This window comes from Hemiscyllium ocellatum, chromosome 36, assembly GCF_020745735.1.
Source record: "Hemiscyllium ocellatum isolate sHemOce1 chromosome 36, sHemOce1.pat.X.cur, whole genome shotgun sequence".
NCBI classification, from domain to species: Eukaryota; Metazoa; Chordata; class Chondrichthyes; order Orectolobiformes; family Hemiscylliidae; genus Hemiscyllium; species Hemiscyllium ocellatum.
The window spans coordinates 31571999-31595857 of record NC_083436.1 but is presented as its reverse complement, the minus strand read 5'-3'; the positions used below and the strand labels follow the sequence as shown (position 1 = coordinate 31595857).

At 40.8% G+C, this 23859-nt stretch overlaps 2 protein-coding genes across 4 annotated transcripts in view; both read right to left on the bottom strand.

Annotated features, from left to right (window-relative positions):
• hpse (heparanase) overlaps positions 1-4273 on the bottom strand; it is a 38979-nt gene extending 34706 nt beyond the window's left edge. Inside the window, exons 1-2 of the mRNA XM_060851351.1 lie at positions 3894-4273; positions 1948-2093 (exon numbers count right to left, since the gene is read on the bottom strand). Of these exons, the coding sequence (XP_060707334.1) occupies positions 1948-2093; positions 3894-4066 (319 nt within the window). The 5' untranslated portion in view covers positions 4067-4273. The remainder of the gene's footprint in view (positions 1-1947; positions 2094-3893) is intronic.
• A 3989-nt stretch (positions 4274-8262) lies between these two features.
• The window catches only part of helq (helicase, POLQ like), a 55627-nt gene continuing 40030 nt past the window's right edge, over positions 8263-23859 (bottom strand). For all 3 annotated transcript variants that reach the window (XM_060851363.1, XM_060851365.1, XM_060851364.1), the window contains 4 exons: positions 13300-13473; positions 11458-11571; positions 10490-10624; positions 8263-8677 (listed from right to left, as the gene is read on the bottom strand). In XM_060851363.1, the coding sequence (XP_060707346.1) occupies positions 8570-8677; positions 10490-10624; positions 11458-11571; positions 13300-13473 (531 nt within the window). In that variant the 3' untranslated portion in view covers positions 8263-8569. The remainder of the gene's footprint in view (positions 8678-10489; positions 10625-11457; positions 11572-13299; positions 13474-23859) is intronic.

The window sequence follows — 23859 nt, the reverse complement described above, 5'->3', positions numbered from 1 at the left end:
GGACAAAATGATCAACGAAACAGCTCAATGTCCCGTCAGAAGTGGGGAAATGTCAAAGTCTCGTGGCTTTATTGTCATCACAAGCCCCTTCCAGGCAACTGCTGAGGAAAGAGGGGAAATGATGAGTCAGCATGTGATTCACTGCCGATTCGCTGAATTCACGCTCGCCTTCTGGGACGTGCTGGTGAGAATTTTGAAATCCGGTGTGACTCAGTAACAGAGGGTGACCGCGTGTTTTTTTAAAAAAAACATTGGCCCTTAGGACCACCAGAAAAGAGCCTCTTCAATTAATCGGTAGCTACTGTCTAAGCATGTCATTCTACGTAAATGTTACAATTTATATCGAGCAACAGGTTCACCTTTGCCTAGTTCTAGGGCAAGGATATGTTGAATTATTGGCACCTTTTGTATAAAGCACTAGAACACCGTTACCACAATCTCGATACGTCAACAAAGCTGGGGAACACACAAATAAAATCAGACAGGCAGGAAGATAGTACAACTCAAACAAAAATTTAGATGTTATATCGAGTTTCAAATTGGGTTGTTATCCACTCAGAGCACCAGATAATAGTGGCCTAACGTCCTGTAATTCTGAATTTGTAAATGCTACTTATTCGTGGTACTAAATTGTGGTTTGTGAGGGGGGGGGGACTCACTTATTTTACGTGCAGAATGCCCAAAGGAAGACTAAAATTTGCTTTTGAGCTGTTTTAGTGTTCATAGTTTAGGGAAGTAACAACCTGCATCACAAAGCATCTTTAGATTCAGATAGTCTTTCTTTCAGCATTCCTTCTCCATATAATGTCTTTTTTAAATTTCAAAACATACTTTATTCATAAAATATACCAGTACATTGAATGCAGTTCAGTTCTGTACAAGAGCATATCAAGGAAACAAACAAACATTGGCTTTTCACTCGATTCAAATAAATCAAAATGATCTTTCACTTGAACCAGGCTATATTTACATATGCTTGAGAGACCAGGATGGTCCAATAACTACACAGACCCCCACTTGGCTTCAGCAGGAAGACCTCAGGCAGAAGTCTTTCCTTCTCTCTGTATGTGCTACATTGGTCTGTATAGAACCGGATGAGGAAATGACATCTTCATGCAGAGTTCCATCATGGCAAATGGCACAAGGTGAAGCTGGAAAGCACAAGTGCAATTGAATGAAAGAAAAAAATGTGAAATCCAACTTTTGTTTTCTGTGCTCCAGTCGGATGTTGTAAAGGGGAAAGAAATGAGAAGAGACCTAATTTGGTGCTTCACTGAGGTACTGGACCAGATATGCCGTGATCTAGTAACTGATAATGGCCAGGTTGGCTAAAAGCTGGACAAGTGGCAAATCTAGGCATTGCAATGGGAGCAGAAAAGATTTGTGTGAGCTGTTCCAGGAATTAGAGACTTCAGTTACAAGGATAGATCGAAGAGTTTGGGATTAGTCTTCTTGGAAAAGCAACAGTTGAGAAGTGATGTGGGGCCTGGACAGAGAAGAGAGGAAGAAACTGTTCCCATTGATGGAAAGGTTGAGAACCAGACAATATCAACTTAAAGTAATTGACAAAAAAAAAGGTAATATGAAGAAAACACATTTTTACAATGTTAGGCTGGAATGCACTGTCTGAGAATGTGGTAGAGACAGATTCAGTTATGGCTTTTGAAAGAGTATTAGGCTAAGCAACTGAAGAGAAAATATTTGTACATCTACATGGAAAAAACAGAGGATTAGGATTTGTGGAGTAGTTCTTGGAGAGAGCTGATGTGGACACAATGGGTTAAATAGTCATCTCATTCTAAGCTGTAATCATTCTATGACTCTCTAAAGTGAAACACTTTTGGTAGGCCACAGAGTTCTTTTAGTAATTGTATCATGACTTTCAATCCAAAGACAATGTCACAAGATAAAGAATGTTGTTTAGTTTATGATCAGGTTAATGTTTACCTTCAATTCTTGAAGATTCCCAGCCATGTTCTTGTGGTAAGGACAATTGATCACTTGGTTCAAATAAAATAAAATCAGCTCCGGTTCCACCAAATCTCAGGTACCCAGGTGACAAGCCTTTTGCTAAAGTGATTAGTTTCTGAGATCTAGGTGTAAAAAAAAAAGCAAGGTCTGCATAACAAAATGCTACAAACAGTGAGCTTCTCCTTTTAAAATCACACATAGACCCATACTTACAAAGCACCCAAGTCAGAAAAGTAGCAATAACAGCATTGTCAAAGTCCTTTGGGCTTTTCTTGCAATCTATAAAGTCATGGGCTGCATCACCTTTTAGGAAGAACTTGTGTGCAACTGGTTATGTAACTGAACATTTTCATGATAGTTTAAACACAGAATCCAAAGATTGAGAGGATGTCTTTATATGCAAATGGAAGGCTCAATCTAATCTGGGTAGCACATCACATTAAATATTGCTAAAGTAATGGTATTAGTTATCTGGTTTAATGAGGATTAACTGAATAGCCAGATAAGTAAGAAGGCATCAACTTATCTGATCCATAACTCCATTTCTCTCTGTCCTTAATGATGATGAAGCAATAGCAATTAAGTCTAAATTCAAGTTATTTTTCTGATTTTGTGTTGCAACACGTATCTCATGAGTGCGTATGCAAGAGAAATGATATACTCATGTTCACGAGCCTGCAGCACTGTACAACCAGCAAAACCAACGTTCTGATAACTGGGAAGAGAGTCCAGTTCAAAACTAATCAACCTAAATCCAAGCTTGACCACATTTGATTTTTTTTCACATCTTTTCACATTTTCTATGCTAGTGTATAATTAAAATACAAATTAACGGTCCAGTAAAGAAATTGCAGATTTAATCACTGGACTAATTAATAAGTTGCTGCCAAGGAATAAATGAAGCTTGTTGTTTACACAACATGGGTGAAGATAGATTTTCAGCTATAAAATGTGGGTAATTCCAAAGAAGTGAACACACACTATGTGTGAATTAGAGACTGGCATCAGAGAAACAAATCCAGTCTAACAACAGCTATCATGGTAATAATGTCTTAAAACTGTTTTGATACCAATGTTTACTAACAAAAAAGGGAACTCTTTGATGATTTGCTCATGTCATCAAGAATCAGCAATTCACCACAAGTCAAATTCTCTATTGATATTAGGGCTCTGGTGGTACAGTGGTAGTGTCCCTGCCTCTAGGCAAGTACAACCCTATATGCATAGCAGGTTTATTTAAAAAAAAACAAATCTTCAATATCATTGTCACGGCAGTGGGATCTGAAAATGCTGAAGTCCCATTGTTGTTAATAGCTAACAGAAGGTGAGCTAGCCGCAGATTCCTTCTTTGCTATTTTTTGGAAGTCCAATTTCCTATAGCTGCACCTTGAAACGGCATTATTCCACTCATTACAACCACCCGAACACCATATCTTTCTTCACGAGAATACTGTGATAAAGGGTGCAAAAGGTAAAGGAAACACATGGCGAAAGGGCGAACAAAAATCATATGGAATGGAAACGGGGTATAGAGACGATGATGATGGGGAAGGAACAAGATTACGATCCGAAGCGTTCCTCGGTGTGTTGGGTACAGTTCTGAACGGTATAAACTGACTAGTGTACAATATCCCGGCTGTGAGGGTTAGTATATAAACTAACAGCCAGTACATTGTACAACCCACCAGCCAATTTATAAAGTTCCCGGGGGCTTATTGTACAAAGTCGTCAGAGGGACAATCCCGGATGGTTATTGTGCAGAGTGACCAGAGGGGACAATGGCCAAATGGTGATTGTATAAAGTGACCAGAAGGGTCAATCCCGGGAGGATTATTGAATAAAGCTAGCAGAGGGGACAATGGCAAACTCGTATTGTTACGAATATTTCCTGGCGGGTTTCCGACAGTACTTCGGTCACTTACCGGAGTAAATCCAGGCTGTCTGTCCGGAGGAGGGAAGCGTCTAGAGCCACCGACAGGAACCGAGGGCTGACAGTGCGCAAGGAGCGAGTGAACTCGGGCTGAACCCGCACTGAGCGCGGGGAAGCAGCAGCCCAGCCCAGCAGGCAGGCAGTGAGGAGCTCCAGGAAGGGCATGGTCCCAGGCTAGAGTCCTCAGTGAGGGAGAAGGCTCGGATCTCTGTCACTCCTAGCTCTGCACTTCAACTCTCTGCTACCCCAGGCACGCTTGTTGGAGTGCAGCTGAAAGCCTATGAGATCCTCAGTCACGGTTCTTGTACAATTAAGGAGGCTGGGCTTCCTCCCAGGCGGAAGCTCTTGACTCTTTTTAAACACAGCGCAGGTAAGTCTGCGGTCATCTGATCAAAGTGGCAAAGAGCCAGGCTTTCAAACAACAATACAGCACACCGAACAAACCAACAACTCAGAACTGTGCGGTCACGTGTGTTTGTGTGTATGGTGAACATTTAAATACTCCAGAATCCCTGACAAGTCGTAACAAACGCTAGTGGACATCAAAACGAGCGATATCGAGAGCTGCTGTCTATTCATTTTAGGGACCGGCAGTTCCACAGCAACAGAGAGGCCAAGAGGAGTGGTCTGTTTAAAACCAAATTGACAGCTGTCAGCGCGGAAATCCTGACAGAAGTGATGGTGTTGCGCGATGCCTGGTTTGTAAAGAATTATGCAGTGTCCATTAAAAAAAAGTTTACATTTAAAAAATCTCTAAACATTCTATAGCCTGCAGGGAGGATATTCCCGATGGTGGGTGTGTCCAGAACAAGGGGTCATAGTCTGAGGATTAGGGGTGGACCATTTAGGACGGAGGTGAGGAGACATTTCTTCACCCAAAGAGTGGCGAGCCTGTGGAATTCATTACAACAGGAAGTACTGTAATTGATGCCAAAACATTGAGTGTATTCAAGAGGAGGCGAGGTATAGCACTTGGGGTGAATGGATCAAAGGTTATGGGGAGAAAGCAGGATTAGACAGTTGGACTATCAACCATGACCCTGATGAATGGTTGGAAGGGCCGAATGGTCTCCTCCTGCTCCTATCTACTAAGTTTCGTCTGGCTTTGCTAACTTTCGAGCGGAATGATTATGTTTATCTCACATGCATTATAAATATTATGATCCAGGTCACAGAATCATAGAATCACTAGTGTGGAAGCAGGCCATTCAGCACATGGAGTCCACACTGACTTTCCAAATAGCATCCCAGCCCCATCCCTGTAACCCTGTATTTCCTCATGGCTAATTCACGGAGCCTGCACATCTTTGGATTGTGGGAGGAAACCAGAGTATCCAGAGGAAACCAAGCAGACATCGGGAGAATGTGCAACCTCCACACAGTCACCTGAGGGTGGAATCAAGCACAGGGCCCTGGTACTATGAGGCAGCAATGCTAACCACTGAGCCACATGCGCATTATAGAATTTTCGTGACTATATCAATTAAACTGCTTTTATGACCCATGTCCCTATGCAGCAAGACCATATCCAGGCTTGGGCCAAAGTGTGGAAATAACATTCACATCACACAATTGCCAGGCAATGACCATCTCTGTTGAGAGAATCTACTCATTACCACCTGAGATTTGATGGCGTTAGCATCACTGTACCTCCCACTATAATTATCCTGGGATTCCCATTGACAGAGTTGAACTAGACTAGACATTTAACCATCATGGACACAAGAATAGGTCAGAGGCTAAGAATTCGGTACTGAATAACTCACTGCCTGTCTCACCAATGCCTGTCCATCAACTACAAGGTGAAAAATTACTAGAATTCTTTGAGGAGGTAACAGGCAGGATAGATAAAGGGGAAGCAGTGCATATATTTGGATTTTTCAGAAAGCATTTGATAGGGTACCAACATTAGGCTACTTAATAATAGCTCATGGTGTTGGATCTTGTATACTACCGTGGATAGATGATTAGCCAATAAATAGAAGACAGAGAGTTGGGATAAAGGGGCATTTTCAGGATGGCACAAGGATCACAGTGCTGGGGTTGCAATTATTTACAATATTTATTAATGACTGGAGGAGGAATGTCATATAGCCAAGTTTGCAGATAATACAAAAACAGATGGGAAAGCAAATGGTAAGGATGAAAACAAGGAATTTGCAGAGGGATATAGATAGGTTAGGCAAATAGGCAAAAACCTGGTAAATGGAATATAATGTCAGGAAATGTCAGGGTATGCACTTTCACAGGCAGAATAGAGGAACTGAATATTATTTAAATGGAGAAAGAATTGCGGAAAGCTATAGAACAGAGGGATTTGGGAATCTTTGTCCGCGGATCACAACAAGTTAGCATCCAAGTTCAGTCAGTAATCAGGAGGCAAATGGAAAGTTGTCCTTTACAACATACAAGGCACTAGTCAGACCACAGCTAGAATATACTTTTGCACTCTTGTCTAAGGAAAGAAGAGACAGTCCAGAGAAGGCTCACTAGGCTGATACCAGGTTTGGAGGAGTTGTCTTATGGGAAGACATTGAATAGATTAGGATCTAGTTGGAACATAGAAGACTGGGAGATGATCTTATTGAAACTTACAGGACTCTTAGGGGACTTGACAGGGTAGATGTGGAAACATTGTTGCCCCTTGTGTGAGAGTTTAGGACTAGAGGACATCATCGCAGAATAAAGTGCCATACATTTAAGACAGAGATGAGGAGGAAGTTTGTCTTAGACAATGGTGAATCTGTGAAATTCTTGACTGCAGCGAGCTGTTGAGGCTGGGTCATTAACTATATTCAAGGTTGAGATAGACAATTTTTTAAAGGGAATCAAGGGTTATGGGGAAAAGGCAGAAAAGCGGAGTTGAGGGTTATGAGATCAGCCATGATCTCATTGAAAAACAGAGTAGGCTTAATGGGCTGAATAGCCTACTAATGTTCCTCCAGGAAAAGGCAGCTTGCTTGATTGGCACCCTATCCGCCACTTTCACCATTCACTATTTTCATTACAATTGCACAGTGGCTGCAGTGTATCCCATCTACAAGCTCATCAAGCACCAGCTTACCAAGGCTCCTTTTGACAGAACCTTCCAAACCCATGATTGCTACCATCTAGAAGGATAAGGACAACAGATTGTGAACATGTATACCTATAAATTCACCTCCAAGTCACACTTGGAACTAGAGCAAACTTTGTTTTCACTGGTGCTTTGTTAACTGACTCTCTTGATAAACCACTAAAAATTATGTACCTCAAACACAGCAATGTCTGAGTATTTGTGCTGTAAATAAGTATAACTATGATGTGTAGACTCCCTGCATTATGTTTCTCTTACTTACTGTGTGTTTTTAGGATATTTTTACATAGATTCTTTGAGGGATGTTGATGTCTCGAAGCTTCGCTTAGTCAGGGTTTACTTCTTAATTATCAGGAATATTTGATCAACTGAAGCATTCCGGGTCCAATAGTGGCCTGTTAACAAAAAGTTTGCTGTATATTATTGTTCTATCATTGTCACTGATTTGAAATCTTGGAACTCCCTCCCTAACAGTACAGTGGGTGTACCTACATCCCATGGACTGCAGTGGTTCAAAAAAACTAAACTACATCCAACCTGTGCTCCAAACATTTGGAATAAATGATCTAATGTCAAGTGCCACATACCCAAAGCTCAATGTGATAAGTCTGTTATGTTACCAAGGCTTGAAAATCAATATGGAATTGGTCAATAAGAAGGAACCGATACGTGGTTGTATATAAAAATATGATTGTAACTGCTGAAAGGCAGACTCTGGATAAGAGTGACTGTCATCCCTTTAAGGTTGAGTCCCTTTCATTGCAAGTAATAAAGGTGCAATGTGTGTCTAAAACAAAGAATACTACTGTCTGTCTATATGCTTTCCTCGATTAAAGCATGGTTAAAAGTGATTTTTTAATGTACTATGGATTAACTGATCTATTTGCCTCACTTTGCCTTCTCTCTTTAACCTAGCAATAAATTTTCAATTTGGGCCAATTTTTTATCCTGACATTTGGGATGAGTTGAGCACGAGTTATCTTGTGTGCTTGTAAAAAGCTCCATCCATGCTTTCATCCACCATGACAACTACTGGAATATCCCTTCCAGTGGGACAGATGTGTTGGAAGCAGGTGCTCTCCGAAACAGTGCAATGCCCTGGAGGCTTCTGCAATTTTTATATGATGTTACACTTTTTAGTCCATTACTGAAATCTCCATTCTCCAATATCCCTCTTGAAAACATTTCAATAAACAGTATTAGAAATTTCCAATATTTTATTGCACTTCCTTTATTGTACTAATATAAAAGATTTGGAAATATATAATCAAATCTAATGATTTACTTGTAATTCTTTAATACTCTTTATACACTTTCAAATATATAGACCATGGTTTACAGATGTCAGCACTCAAACTATGACTCTGCTTTACTAAATCACTCAAAATGAGAAATGATGATCTTGGTTAGTATGGCAATTGAACCCATGCTGTTGGCAGCATTCTGCATCACAAACTGTTCAGCCAACCTGAGCTAACTCACGGTATCAGTAGATACAGGTAGTAGTGATGTGTCACTGAGCAGTCTCAATAGAAACAGAGTTAGCAGTGTAGCACTGGGCCGTCTCAGCAGAAACGGAGTGTATCTGTAAGTCAACGAGCATTCACAGTAGATTCAGTCTGTAGTGGTAAGTCAATGGGTAGTCTCAAAAGTTCTTCCACTTCTTCTTGTAAAGCTTCAGCTTTTTCATTTAGCAGCATCTGTAACCAGACAACAACTCAGAATTATTTTGAAATAAAAACAAAAAAAGCAAGTAATATAAGATGAGGTCAGTGAGCATCTGTGACTGAGACAGGTTTTATCTTACTGGAGTGTACCCTCCATCATGTTATTCTACTGACACAGTAAACAATTTTCTGAATGTACTAGGTGGTGTTTGTTCTTAGAATACATAAATGCGGGTAACTTGGACATTTCCAAATTGTACTTATGCAAGTGAATGATAGCAAGGGTACATTTAATTGATTTGCTTTAACATGTTTCTCTTTTTAGAAGCTAATTTGGAGTGAATATAATTGTAACTACACTGACTAAAGGTTCAGTTTATTTTGTAAAACAATCATTCCAGTTTCTGAATGATTGACTTCTGCATGCATACAAAGGTTGAAAATGCAGCGCATGCTGACCAGTTTTTAGTACAGCTGTGGAATCATCATTCCCTCTTCATTTGGAGTTAAGCTGTTTCCAAGCCTCGGTGAGGACTTTATTATGTTAAGCTTCTTTCATGTTGAATATATACCTGAACTCATCTTAATAGTGCTGTAAACAAATACCATTTTGACTTGGTTACTTCATCACCACTGGAATCCATCCTTGCCAAAAATTAACAACTGTGCATAATTATTAGTTGACTCCATTTCAGAAAACTGTGTGCACCATAAACTCTCAGAATACCAGTATACTACTAAGCAGCACTAGTTTGAAACTATGAGGTTTTGGAATTCAGATGGAACTTTTGAGATAATACATTCAAACCCAATATAGCCTCACATAGACAATAGGCGCTATGAATCAATGTGAAAGGAGTCATAGTGCATGTGACATAGAGGTGTGGGACAGCTGGGTCCAAGTGTCTATAGCTTCAATAAGAATTGTATAGTTAAAGAAGAACCTTGCGTTTAAAAAGCCTCAGGTTACCCCAAAACACTTTATAAGCAATGATGTACAGTGGAAATACATTATAACAGGGACACTGGGGTCCAAAATGTGAAACCACATTATTCTTAGACTCCTTTTTAAAATAGAAAAATTAACACTTAATTTAAAAAAAACTCTTTTGGCAATAATGAGACCCTGCACCAGAAGTGAGTTTTCAACATATTGAACCATGTTGTAAACAGACTGACACTGTATTTTTGAAGAACTGAATCCAACACTATAATATAGGAAGTAAGGAGAGACAGATGGGGAGAGGGTGCATGTGAAGATTAGGTAGTAATTCAGAGACTGAAGGGACATGGGTTCAAATCCCATCATGGAAGTTGATGGAAGGTTGGCTGAATTTATATTCAACTAATTTATTTTTAAAAACTCACAAATGATACGTAGTGTCTATAATGGTGACCACTATCAACTTCCATCAACTATCATTAATTGTCATAAAATCTTATTGAGTTCAATAATGTTTTATAGGACAGGAAAGCTGCCATCATCAACTGCTTTGACTTACATATGACATCAGACTCACAACAATAGCTGACTCGTCACTGACCTCTGAAAAGGTGAAATAAGGCACTCAGTTCACGAGCAGCAAATGATACCCACATCCGACAAAAAGTGTAAAAAATTGTAATGCTCTTGTACTCTGGTTGGAAATCAAGGTAATTTTTTATATATAATTAGGTCACTGGATGATGGGGAAGTAACATGACTTCCATTGTGGCACATCTTCGTGGCTACAATGTCTTGTCTTTATTGAATATTCACATATACTTAGAGAACTTAAAGCACTCGAGTTATCACTATATCAAAACAGACCTAACAATGATGTGAAGCCATAAAGTGGTGCTTACTTTAGCAGAAGAAACAATCTGATTAGCCTGGCGTTTGGACATATGCTCAATTGTCTTGACTAACACTTCAGGATTTGCATTAGCGAGATAAGTCAGAGATTTATAACCAGCTTTATACAACTGGCGAGCACGAGCCTGCAAATAAAAAGAGGTAAAATAATTATACATAGCACTATATATTATACATGTTAATTTTTTTCTGGCTATTATTCAGATGGAGGGAAATAAAAGAGGGGTTGAATTTTGGAGAAAGTGCCATTAGATAACTGGGCAAAAAAACTGATTGGATCCATCAGGCCAATCAGAATCTGTATGGAGTAAAAACAAATTAATGTTTACAGTGTAATGCTGTTGATACGTAATTAAATCAACACAGTGTGCTAGCATGTTGATCATTTTAGAAAATTGTTACTTTGTTTTTGACCTTAGTATTCTCACTTCACTCTCCATTTAGATTCCTGCATTTAGACTGTGTTTTTGGTGAGCACAGTTGAGCCTTTAGCTATGCACAGACAGTGAATTTGCCATGTAGAAAGTTTCCTACTGTGTAGTACTCCCACTTTTCATCAAGTCACCTTTTCAATAATTTGTGACTTGCAGCCGATAGGTAGTACAATGGGCTGTACAGTTTCCTTAATAACAACACAAAATGCTAGAGAAACTCAGCAGATCTGGCAACATCTGGAAGGAGAGAGTGAATATTTCTTGTCTGACATAACTTCTTTAGAAGGAGTCATATTGGGTTTGAAATGTCTACTCTGTTTCTCTATTTGCATTTGCTGTCAGACCTGCTGAGTTTCTCATGCATTTTCTGTCTTTATTTCTGATTTCCATCATTTACAGCATTTTGTTTTTTTACAATTTCTGTTATATCCAAACAAATAGATCTCATCATGTGCTGATACTTAATTTACTGGGAGAACTTCATCCTGATTTCATCCAGCATTTTATAAGGCAGAATGACTAACCTCTTGGACACCCGATACTTCCATAAGAGGGACAAGTTCTGGTTTCACACAGTATGACAGTTTATGAGTGAGATCTTTAAAGAGAGCATGATATGCCCAGAATTCCTCTAACTCCTGTAGATAATGAAACAAAATTGAGATTAATCTTAGTTTAAAAAAAGCCCCTTATATTTTAAATATATATGACACAAAAACCAAAACAACCATTGTTGACATTTTTCTCATCTACTGCTGAAACTCTCATCCATGTTTCTAATACTTCTACATTTGACTACTCCGCTGTTCTCCAGGCCAGTACCCCAGCTTTCATCTTACATAAACATCCGCACCCAAAACTTTGACACCCAGAACAAACTCATATCCATCAGCTCTGTGCTTACTGATCTACACTGCATCCCAATAACACAAATTTAAAATACTTATCTTAGTTTTTAATTCCCACATGAACTCACCCCATCCCACCTGTGTAATATCCTCCACTCCCACAACCCTACAAGGTATCTGCGCTCATCTAATTCCGGTCTATTGCACATCTTGATTTTAATCATTGAACCACAGCAGCCGTATTTTAAGCTGTCCAAGCCCTAATCTGTGGAATTCCTTCCCTAACCCTATCTCCTTTTCTCCCTCTCTCCTTCTTTAAGATACTCCTGGATTTTTTGGTCATTTGTTTTGATTTCTACTTATATGGTTCCTATTAAAAGTGTTTATGTTAATGATATTCTCATTACATGCCTAGGGAGCATTATGCAACATAAAAGTTACTATGAAGTGGTAGTTGCTGTACCTCTGGATCAGAAGGTCTATGTTCAAGCCCTGCCTCAGGACATGGAGGCCATCTAGGTGTGTTATAACATGTCCAATCAATCAGAGTAATATTTTTTGTTTAAAGGTGCTATGAATTTCAAGCTGTTGTTGAAATGGTCAACTATCTTATGCAATAAGTAAACACTATACCAAAATTCGAGCAAAAGTGTACAGTAGCAAATTATCCATTTTATTTTTCTTAAATGTCATAGTGCTAAAAATAAATCTATGTTCTAGTGCAAAATGGAAACAGAAATAGGCCATTCAAAGCTGGGAAGGAGGAACTGTCTTATGAGAAAAGATTAAGTAGACTAGGCCTTTATTCTCGAAGGGTTAGATGGATCTCATTCAGACACATAAATTCTTATAGAGCTCAAGAGGATAGCTACAGGAAGTGTGTCCAGAGTGATGAAACCAGGGGATATAGTCTCAGATTAAAAGGTGGGCCTCACTCATTAAAGTGAGGAAGCATTGCTTCACTGAATTTGCGGTGAATCTCTGGGATTCTCCAACCCAGGGGGCTGTAGTGGCTTGGTCCTTGAGAATGTTAAGACTGAGATCGATAGACCTCTGCTGTCAAGGGAAACAGAGGTTTCAGGAAAGTGGTGCTGAGGCAGAAGATTAGCTGTGATCACACTAAATGGTGGAGCAAGCTCGAGGGTTGAGTAGTCTATTCCTGTTCCAATTTCGTATGTTCCTTAAGCCTATTCTAAAATTGAATTAGATCATGGCTGACCAAACCAAAAAATTTTGTCCCAATGTGTTTCTGCCCAAAAGGGCTCATTGAAGAAAAAGCACAGGTGGTGTTCAAACATGACATGGAAGAAGGTGCAAATTATATGATGTCGAAACTACTCTTCCATAGGCTTACTAAGCTGTTTGTAAAGTTTAAATTTTTGGTAAGTTATTTGCTTGTTGTTTCACTTTTGTTTCTGCCAAGACGTTTGTCAATTTAATTAACTTAGCTAATTGTAGGTGCTTTTCAATCGCAGAAAAAAATAAATTGACATTATTAATTCAAAGTTTCACAAATACCTCACAGAAATGCTGCACACTAGAGGAGAAAGTTGCTGCTGAATTCAACAAATTCTGCAAAAAGCCCCGAGACACATTGAACTTCTGCGCCACAGCCCAAGTGTTCATCTCTTTGAAAAGGGAATACAGCACCAAGGAGAGGTAGAATCGGGCTGCAACAAAGTCATCTACAGTCTACAGAAAGAAAATTGCAGAGAACATTTACAAATTATACAACTATCTATGCGACTCAGCAATAATATTCTAGTAATAGCCTGTCGAGATGCTATCCTGCTTCTGAATGGGATATGTCAGCATCTATAATCCCACTTCTCTGTAACAGGTTTAATTATGCACATAGGCTGTCACAACGTGAATAGAGGCAACAATTTGTTCTTATTTTATTCCTTTCACCTCGTGAAACATCCTAAGGTGCTTCACAGAGGGATTATAAAAACGTGATACAACACGAAGTCAAAAACAGAAATTAGGCCAGATGGCCAAATGTTAATTAAAGAGATAGGTTTTAAGGAGTGCCTTAACTGAGGAAAGCGTGATAGAGAAACTGAGAGGTTTAGGAGGGAATTTCAGAGCATCATTTAACTGGGAGACACTGTAGATCAGCTAGCACTGGAGTGATGGTTGAGTGGAATTTGGTGTGCATTAGGCCCAGGCAACAGAGTTTTGGATGTCATCTAGTTTACAAAATCTATAATGTGGGATGTCAGCATTTGGAATAACTAGGTCTTGAATCAGCAGAGGAATGAATGAGAGTTTTAGCAATAGTTGAGCAAAGACAGGTGCACAGTCAGGTGATTTACAGAGTGGAAATAGGCAGTGTTACAGTGGATAGATCGTCAAAAGCTTGTCTTGGGGTCAAATAAGAGTTGCAAACTGCCTGGTTCAGTCTCTGTTGGAGCATAGCCTTCAGTCAGTAGTGAGAGGACAGAACTAGTGGAATGGATAGCTAATTTTGGCTTCAGTCTTCCAAATAATTAATTGGGAGGAAATTTTTGCTTATCCTGTACTGAATGTTGGACAAGCAGTTTGACAATTTAGATACAGTGGAGGATTCAGGAGTGGTGGCGGCGAGAGAAGGCTGCGTTTCAACAGTGAACAAGCAGAAACAGACACATTCTCAGACAATGATTTCAAAGCATGTGTTTGAGAATTATGTTGGGACAAAACATTCACCCTGGGAGATACTAGAAGCAACTGTGCAAGGAAAGAATGAATTAGAAACAAGAATCACATTCCACAACAAAAAAATATAATTCCACACCAAAAACTGAACAATTGTCAATTGACTCAATCGTAAAGTACTCAAGCTCAAATTATGAGCAGACTATAAGCTGCTGAGGGTCATTCAATTGCAGCATGCATTTTTTTCTTGTTCAGAAACATGAAAGTAAATAGTTTTGTTACATATTTTTTCATCAACGTGTTCAGATACATTATGACACACTGATGCAGAAGGGGCTGAAGTAGTGACGCTATCACTGTGTCACAGGAGCCCTGTAGTTTAGTTAGATGCTGACATTGCTGAGTTTTCATTTGCCTTGGGAAAGATCACTGAGACAAGTTTGATTTATATTTCTATATTGTGTCTATTGGGAAGGAACTGGGGGAAAGGATTGTGGGAGTGGGGACATGGAATGGAAATTCACCCATTTTCAGTTGGACTGTTTCATTGAGTGAGATTCATGGCAGCTGTGTCCTTAAGCAATTTTTCTAATGCACTCTTCTGCTCTTCACTCATTAGTTATACAACCAAGTTCTTGGATAGCTTTCTAAGAGGGACTTGTGCAGCCAGAGAGATGCAAGTGCTTGCTATGAAGCGACATTCCAGCTTTCATGCCTTTGGCGACATTTTTAAAGCCCAGCTGCCCACTCTTCAGATGTACAAGTCAGGAACTGGCCCTTACATTGTGGTGCTTGACTTCTTTTGCTGAACATAGGACCTAGAGGAAAGGAAAGGTTGCTCCTCACCTTATGGACTGCGATTTAGAGGTGTTGGGGGGTGGAAAGTTAGAGAGGAGGGCAGTCCGTTTTACAGTCAACTACCACATGAGATAACCCACCAGACCCAGCCAGCTTGGACAGATTGCAGCTGTGTCAGTGCAGTGTTCCAGGCATAAAACAATATCCATTGCACACACAGCTCATCAAGGTTCATGGCCTACAAGTCTCACTAATGAATAAATCATGTCCATTCCCCACCTCTCATTTTCCTCATCCTACCAAACTGCTAACCCTTCCTGTACTTTCTCCTTCCCACTCACTCACGGGGCATACCACATCACTATTTGCTCTTGCATTTACTTCCAACATACTCAGTCCCTCACTTTGTCTGTTTGCAGGAAACTGGCCCCAGCATCCTAGACTGATGTCTCCAAATTATTCCAAATTACAAGATTGCTTAAATATCCCAGCACATCATTACAACTCAGAAAACTATTCAATGCCCTCTTTAATGCCTCAATTCAACCTGCCTCCACTCCATTGCCAGGCAGTGCATTCCATAAGCAACAATTTGCTGAGTGAAAAAGCTTTCTTTTACATCATCCTTGCTTCATTTGCACATCAGTTTAAATTTATGCCCTCAGGCGACTGACTGTGTGGAGTTTGTACGTTCTCCCCGTGTCCGTGTTGGTTTCCTCCGGGTGCTCCGGTTTCCTCCATCAGTCCAAACATGTGCGGGTCAGGTGAATTGGCCATGCTAAATTGCCCGTAGTGTTAGGTAAGGGGTAAATGTAGGGGTATGGGTGGGTTGCGCTTCGGCGGGTCGGTGTGGACTTGTTGGGCCGAAGGGCCTGTTTCCACTCTGTAAGTAATCTAATCTAATCTAATCTCTTGTCTGTGTTCATTTTACAAGCGGACACAGTTTCAAATCGTGTCCTGCTGCTCATGATTTTGAAAACTTCAATCAGATTTTCTCTCAACCTTTCTTTCTCCAGGGAAAGCAGTCCCAATTTCTTCAATCTATCCTCTTAACTGAAGTTTCTCACACTTGGAGTAATTCTAGTAAATTGCTTCTGCACTCGTTCAAATCCATTCGCATTTTTCCCATATTATGGCACCTGCAACTGTACACAATATTCCAGTTGAGGTCTAACAAGTGTCTTGTAAAAGTTCAACATCACTTCCTTTCTCTTGGATTCTATATTCCTCTTAATAGAGTACAATTTACGCTTTATTCACTACTGTCTCTATGCTGTCTTTGCATCTAGAATGATTTGTGCATATATTCACACTCATAATCTGCCCCTGTATCCCCTTTCAAATTGTACAACCTAGTTCATATTGTTTTTCAGTGTTTTTCTGACCAAAATGCATCACTTCATTTTTTCTGCATTGAATCTCAGCTATCATCTACTGCCCACTCCACCAAGTTAAACATAGAAACATAGAATATAGGAGCAGGAGGAGGCCATTTGGCCCTTTGAGCCTGCTCCACCATTCATCATGATCATGGCTGATTGTCCAACTCAATAGGTAAAAACAATGACTGCAGATGCTGAAAACCAGATTCTGGATTAGTGGCGCTGGAAGAGCACAGCAATTCAGGTAGCATCCGAGGAGCAGTAAAATCGACGTTTCGGGCAAAAACCTCAGTCTCTGCCGTATCTGCTCACAGGAGGACCAGTTCCACTACAGAATACACCAGATGGCCTCCTTCTTTAGAGACTGCAATTTCCCTTCCCACGTGGTTAAAGATGCCCTCCAACGCATCTCGTCCACATCCCGCACCTCTGCCCTCAGACCCCACCCCTCCAACCGTAACAAGGACAGAACGCCCCTGGTGCTCACCTTCCACCCTACCAACCTTCGCATAAACCAAATCATCCGCCGACATTTCCGCCACCTCCAAAAAGACCCCACCATCAGGGATATATTTCCCTCCCCACCCTTTTCCGCCTTCCGCAAAGACCGTTCCCTCCGTGACTACCTGGTCAGGTCCATGCCCCCCTACAACCCACCCTCCCATCCTGGCACCTTCCCCTTCCACCGCAGGAACTGCAAAACCTGCGCCCACACCTTCCTCACCTCCATCTAAGGCCCTAAAGAAGCATTCCACATCCAAAGTTTTACCTGCACATCCACTAATATCATTTATTGTATCCCTTCCTCCCAATGCGGTCTCCTATACATTGGGGAGACTGGATGCCTCCTAGCAGAGCGCTTTAGGGAACATCTCTGGGATACCCGCACCAATCAACCACACCGCCCCGTGGCCCAACATTTCAACTCCCCCTCCCACTCTGCCAAGGACATGGATGTCCTCGGCCTCCTTCACCGCCGCTCCCTCGCCACCAGACGCCTGGAGGAAGAACGCCTCATCTTCCGCCTCGGAACACTTCAACCCCAGGGCATCAATGTGGACTTCAACAGTTTCCTCATTTCCCCTTCCCCCACCTCACCCTAGTTCCAAACCCAGTTCAGTACTGTCCCCATGACTTGTCCTACCTGCCTATCTTCTTTTCCACCTATCCACTCCATCCTCCCCCCATCCCCAACCTAACACCTTCATCCCTTCCCTCACTCACCTACTGTACTCTATGCTACTTTCTCCCCACCCGCCCCCCTCCTCTAGCTTATCTCTCCATGCTTCAGGCTCTCTGCCTTTATTCCTGATGAAGGGCTTTTGCCCGAAACGTGATTTTACTGCTCCTTGGATGCTGCCTGAATTGCTGTGCTCTTCCAGCACCACTTGTCCAACTCAATAGCCTAATCCTGTTGTGTCCCCAGAATCTTTGATGCCATTTACCCCAAGTGCTACATCTAGTCGTCTCTTGAATACATTCAATTTTGTTATCAATCACTTCCTGTAGTAATGAATTCCACAGGCTCACCACTCTTTTGGTGAAGAAATGTCTCATCTCTGTTCTAAATGTTCAGCCCCGAATCCTAAGACTGTGACCCCTGGTTCTGGATGCATCACCATTGGGAACATCCTCCCTGATGTGCTTATGTCCAAAATGTCCACTTTCCTGCTCCTCAGATGCTGCCTGACCTGCTATGCTTTTCCAGCACCACACTTTTCGGACTCTGATTTCTTCAGCATCTGCATTCCTCACTTTCTCTCCTCCCTGCATCTACCCTGTCTAGTCCTATTAGAATTTTATAAGTTTCTATGACATTCCCTCTCATTCGCCTGAACTATTCAAAAAATTACCTATCTTACCTATAAAAACATTCAATGAGGAAACTCACTGGACAGGAAATTCCACACATTCACAACCCTCTGAGTGAAGAAGTTCCTCCTCACATCAGTCCAAACTCTGCTTTCCCTAATTTTGAGACTGAGCCCTCTTGTTCTAGGTTCACCTACTAGTGGAGATATCCTCTCTACATCATTCGTATCTATTCTGTTACAACACGGGGTAAACCCTCCTGCTTAATTTAAACCAGCAACAGAAAAGATTTCTCCCATGCAGTAATCTGTGAAAATTCGAGAGGCCAAGAACTATTTGAAGTAAACATGAACAACTTTATTTCTTAAATATAACAGAGAATAATTAACTAACAACTACTTACAACTTCTTCCTTTAACCTAACTTATACCTTTCCATTCTACAATACTAGTCAGATCAAACTCCCTGATTAAGGTTTACCAAACTTTCAAGTTTTCAAAACCAGCCAAATCTTCTCTTTGGATCTTCCTGTTTCCTCTTTTCCTTTTCTCAGGAATTTCTGCTTCACTGATTGATCAAAGGTACCTTTAAGAGCACTATTTTTCAGGCAGTCTCTACATGCTGGTGGCATGGTAGTTCTCCTCTCAACTGTTCAATTTCCCCCGATCTTATTTCCCCAATGCATCATATTATGTTATTGGCTTTTAAGTTCGTCAATATACTAAATTAAAACTTGATTGGAATTTGGTATTTTTCAGGGTATAATTTAAACTGATTGGCCTGATTCAAATCTGTTTTGTCGTTTCCAGGCAACCCAGCTAATTTAGCTTTCGACCAAGTGTTACATTGTTACCTTATTGAGAACACTTGGTACTATTAGGTAGTTCTGCTAGCTTTTAACTCTCTTAAAGGTATAGTATACCCACATTTTCATAACAATTCCCTTCATAATTTTAGATGTTCCTCCCCTCATTCTTCTAAATTCCAATGAATATAATCCCAGTTTACTTAGTCTCTCCCCAAAAGGCAACCCAATCAACTCCGGAATCAATCTAGTAAACTTCCTCTGTACCCCCTTCAGTGCCAGTCCATCTTTCTCAATAGGGAGACCAAGACTACATGCAGTATTCCAGGTTTGGCCTCACCAGCAGCCTACACAGCTGCAACATAACAGGCCACAATCAGTGAAGACTGGGGACAATATTTCATCCTCACTAACACTCAACACTGAAGCCCCCTACTATACTCACTGTATACCCATGACTGCATCACCAAATACCAGACTAATGCCATTTACAAGTTCGCTGATGACACCACCATAGTCGGTCGAATCTCTGATGGCGACGAAACAGACCACAGATGGGAGGTGGAAGACCTGGAAAAATGGTGCACTGAGAACAACCAAGCTCTCAATGCCGGCAAAACCAAGGAACCTTTTATTGACTTTCGGCAGGATGTAACTCATGCTCTCCTACACATTAATAGCATAGAGGTGGAATGAGTGGAAAGTGTTAAGCTCCTGGGAGCAGTCATCTGCAACAAGCTTTCTTGGACTCTTCATGTGGGCGCACTGGTTACAGAGGCCCAACAATGTCCCTTCTTCCTCAGGCAGCAGAGGAAATTTGGCATGACGGTGAATACCCTTGCCAACTATTATAGGTGTGCCATCGAGAGCATTCTGTCTGGATATATCACTACCTGGTATAGCAACTGTACCAATCAATATCGGAGACGGTTACAGAGAGTGGTGAACTCTGCCCCAACAATTACAAAGATCAACCTTCCATCTCCAGAATCCATCTACAAGGCCCGCTGTAAAGGAAAGGCAGTCTGCTTTCTCAAAGATCCATCCCACCATGTTTCTACAACCTCTATCATCGGGGGAAGGTACAGATGCCTGAACACACACACTAGCCAGTTTCGAAACAGTTTCTACCCCAATATTGTTAGAATACTGAATGGACTCACAAACTCTTAACATTCACCTGTATCTGTGTTTTTGTTTTTGCTGCTGTTTACCTATTATTTACTAATCTAAGCTACTTAACTATGTGATCTGCCTGTATTGCTCGCAAGACAAAGCTTTTCACTGTGCCTTGGTACACATGACAATAAATTCAACTCAATTCAATTCCCTCTTTTAAACTCAATCCCTTTAGCAATGAGAGACAAAATTCAAACTGCCTTCTTAATTACCTGTTGCACCGGCAGACCAATTTCCTGCGATTCATGCACAAGGGTCCCCCTGCACAGCAACAGGCTGCAATTCTTTTACTATTCAAATAATAGTCCTTTTTATTGTTATTCCTAACAAAGTGGATGACTTCACATTTATCAACATTGTACTCTATCTTCCACACCTTTGCTCGTTAACTCAAAATATCTATATCCCTCTGCAAACTTTCAGAATCCTCTGCACACTTTGCTCTACCACTCATCTTAGTGTCATCCGCAAACTTTGATGTACTACACATGGTCCCCAACTCCAAATCATCAATTCAAACTGTAAATAATTGTGGCCCCAACACTGATCCCTGAGGCTCACTACTAATCAACGAAAAAAGCACTCTTTCATCATCACCTTTGGTGTGGAAAGAGAATTCACTTTTCACTGGAGATTTGAGTGTGTCTGTTGAAATTGGGTTCCCTTAAAAACTGAATTTTCCTAGTATTTATTATGTAGCCATAGAGTCATAAAGGTCTACAGCACAGAAAAAGGACCTTTGGCCCATTCAGTCAAAACGACCACCTTACCATTCTAACCCCAGTTTCCAGCATTTGGCCCATAGCTTTGTATTCCTTGGCATCACAAGTGCACATCTAAAACCTTCTTCAGTTCTATATGGGGTTTCTGCCTCTATCACCCTTACAAGCTGGGAGTTCCAGATTCCCACCAGAGAACCAACCAAAACATAGTTTAAATGGTAAGACACTGACATAATGTAGAGATAAATTGACATTTAAACAACTGAAGTGGTCTAGGTAAGAGGGGATAAAAATGAAAAAAAAATGTGATTTTTGGGTGGGCTAATGGAAACTGCTTAAGAAATATCTATAAGATGGGTATAAATGAAGGGAGAGCTGTAGAATGTTTTAAGTCCATGCATGACCTGTTGCTGCAACTGAACATAGCATATCCAGCTAAAGATAAGCCCAAGTCCTCAAAAAATGGTTGCATAGTTCCAGTACAGTATGAGGGAGAAGAGAATTCCAACATATCTATGGTGGTGGAGAGAAAAGGAAATGGATGGTCAGCATCTGCTGGTTGGCTGACTTGGGCCCACGCCAAGGCCCAAAAAGGGGGGAATTATTGAAAACTGGGGTCACTTAAAAATTGAATTCTCCTTGAGTTTACAGTGTAGCAAGCGATTTCATTTAACAGTTATTACAGCAGCACTTAACATTCCAAAATACTAGCATATGAAAACAAAGGGAAGAATTAATAAAAACACAGAGTCCATTAAGCCCAAGATTAGCATCAACCATTCATCTGGCACCAAATGCATCCTATTATCATTGTGTTGTTTTGGAAAATAAGCTCAGAAAGAATAAAAACTAACCCTCACAGGAAGGTAGGCAAGGGGACAACGATCATCTGACATCATGACCGGCTGTCCCATTGGCCCAAAGGGTTCAGACAGTTGACTGGTATAGAGAAAATAATTTGCCCTGTAAAAAACATTATATAACAATAAGCGCCAGACTCAGAGTGGAGTATTCATGACAGGAGATTCAGGGGGAAGCCCACTGGGACTAGGTCAAATTTGCACTGCAAAAGCCATGCAGGGACCAAGACAGTTAAGGAGCCAGATTTCACAAGGCTAGGTCAAAGTTGGGCTGGGATGATCCACACAAGGACCAACAGTAGGACCTTATGAGCAAAGGTCCAGCAGTTCTCTTCAGGTGATCTGCAGAGAGTAGTCTTCATTCAGCAATCCTTATCACACAGATGAAAGATGAACCTGAAGGATCAGATGATGGCCGAGGGAAGACTGCCTGAACATCTTGGCTAGAGAGCAGGATGCTGCCCCTATCACTTTAATGAGACTGAAACATTCTATGCAAACCAGTCTGTTTGCCCACTGGTATCACTGAACCATCCCTCATTTGCCATGATTATATATTTTCTTTATCTAACTAACTAATGCATCACATATAAACTACTGCCTTTTAACAAACTCAATAAACTGTCAGGGAATTACTTGCAATAAATTGTTGAAGAGTGTGGTGCTGGAAAAGCACAGTTGGTCAGGCAGCATCTGAGGAGCAGGAGAGTCGACGTCTCGAGCATACACATGCTCGATATGCTGATTCTCTTGCTCCTTGGATGCTGTCTGACTGGCTGTGCTTTTCCAGCACCACACTCTTCAACTCTGATCTTCAGCATCTGCAGTGCTCACTTTCTCCATGCAATAAATTGTTGACAGCCTATATTAGATAACTGTGATCACGAACCCCGAAACTCAACAGGTTGCTGTTGTCAGCCTATCAAGTTTGAACTTTTATTTATGATTTCTGTCATGCAACTCTTTCAAATAGTTATTATACAGTGTAACGTAACTTCGGCTGTTTTTAATGTAGGAAACTTTAGGGTATTAGAGGTCAAAGAATGCAGAAACACACTTTTCGGTCCAACTAGTCCACACGATCATGTTCCCAAACTGAAGTTGTCCCATACCCCTCCAAACTTTCCTATTCATGGACTTATCCAAATGTCTTTTAAATGTTGTAAATGTACCTGCATCCATCACTTCCTCTGGCAATTCATTCCACAGACTAACCATTCTCTGTGGAAAAAGGTTGCCTCTCATGTCCTTTTTAAATCTTTCTCCTCTTGAAATTCCCTACCCTCGGGAAAAGACCTTTGCTATTCACCTTATCTATGACCCTCATGACTTTATAAACGTCCTATGTTCCAGTGAAAGAAGTCCCAGCCTATCCAACCTATTTTTGTATCTGAAACCCTCCATTCTGGCAACACCCTGGTAAATCTTTTCTGAACACTCTCCAGTTTATTAATATCCTTCCTATAGCAGGGTAACCAGAACTGCACACAGCACTTCAGAACAGGCCTCACTAACGTAGAACCCCAACATGACATCACAATTCCTATACTCAAAGGCCTGAGCAATGAAGCCAAGTGTGCTAAACACCTTCTTAATCACCCAGTCTATCTGTGATGCAAATTTCAAAAAATTATGTACCTGAACCACTTGCTCTCTGTTCTACAACACTACTCGGGGATCCACCATTAATTATGTAAGTCCTGTCCTTGTTTGTATTACTAAAATGAATAGCTCATGTTTATCCAAATTAAATTCTAATTGCTACTCCTCATCTCATTGATCCAATTGATAAGATCTCTTTGTAGTCTTATTAACCTTCTTCGCTGTCCACTATACCACTAATTTTGGTGTCATCTACAAATTTACTAACCATGCCTCCT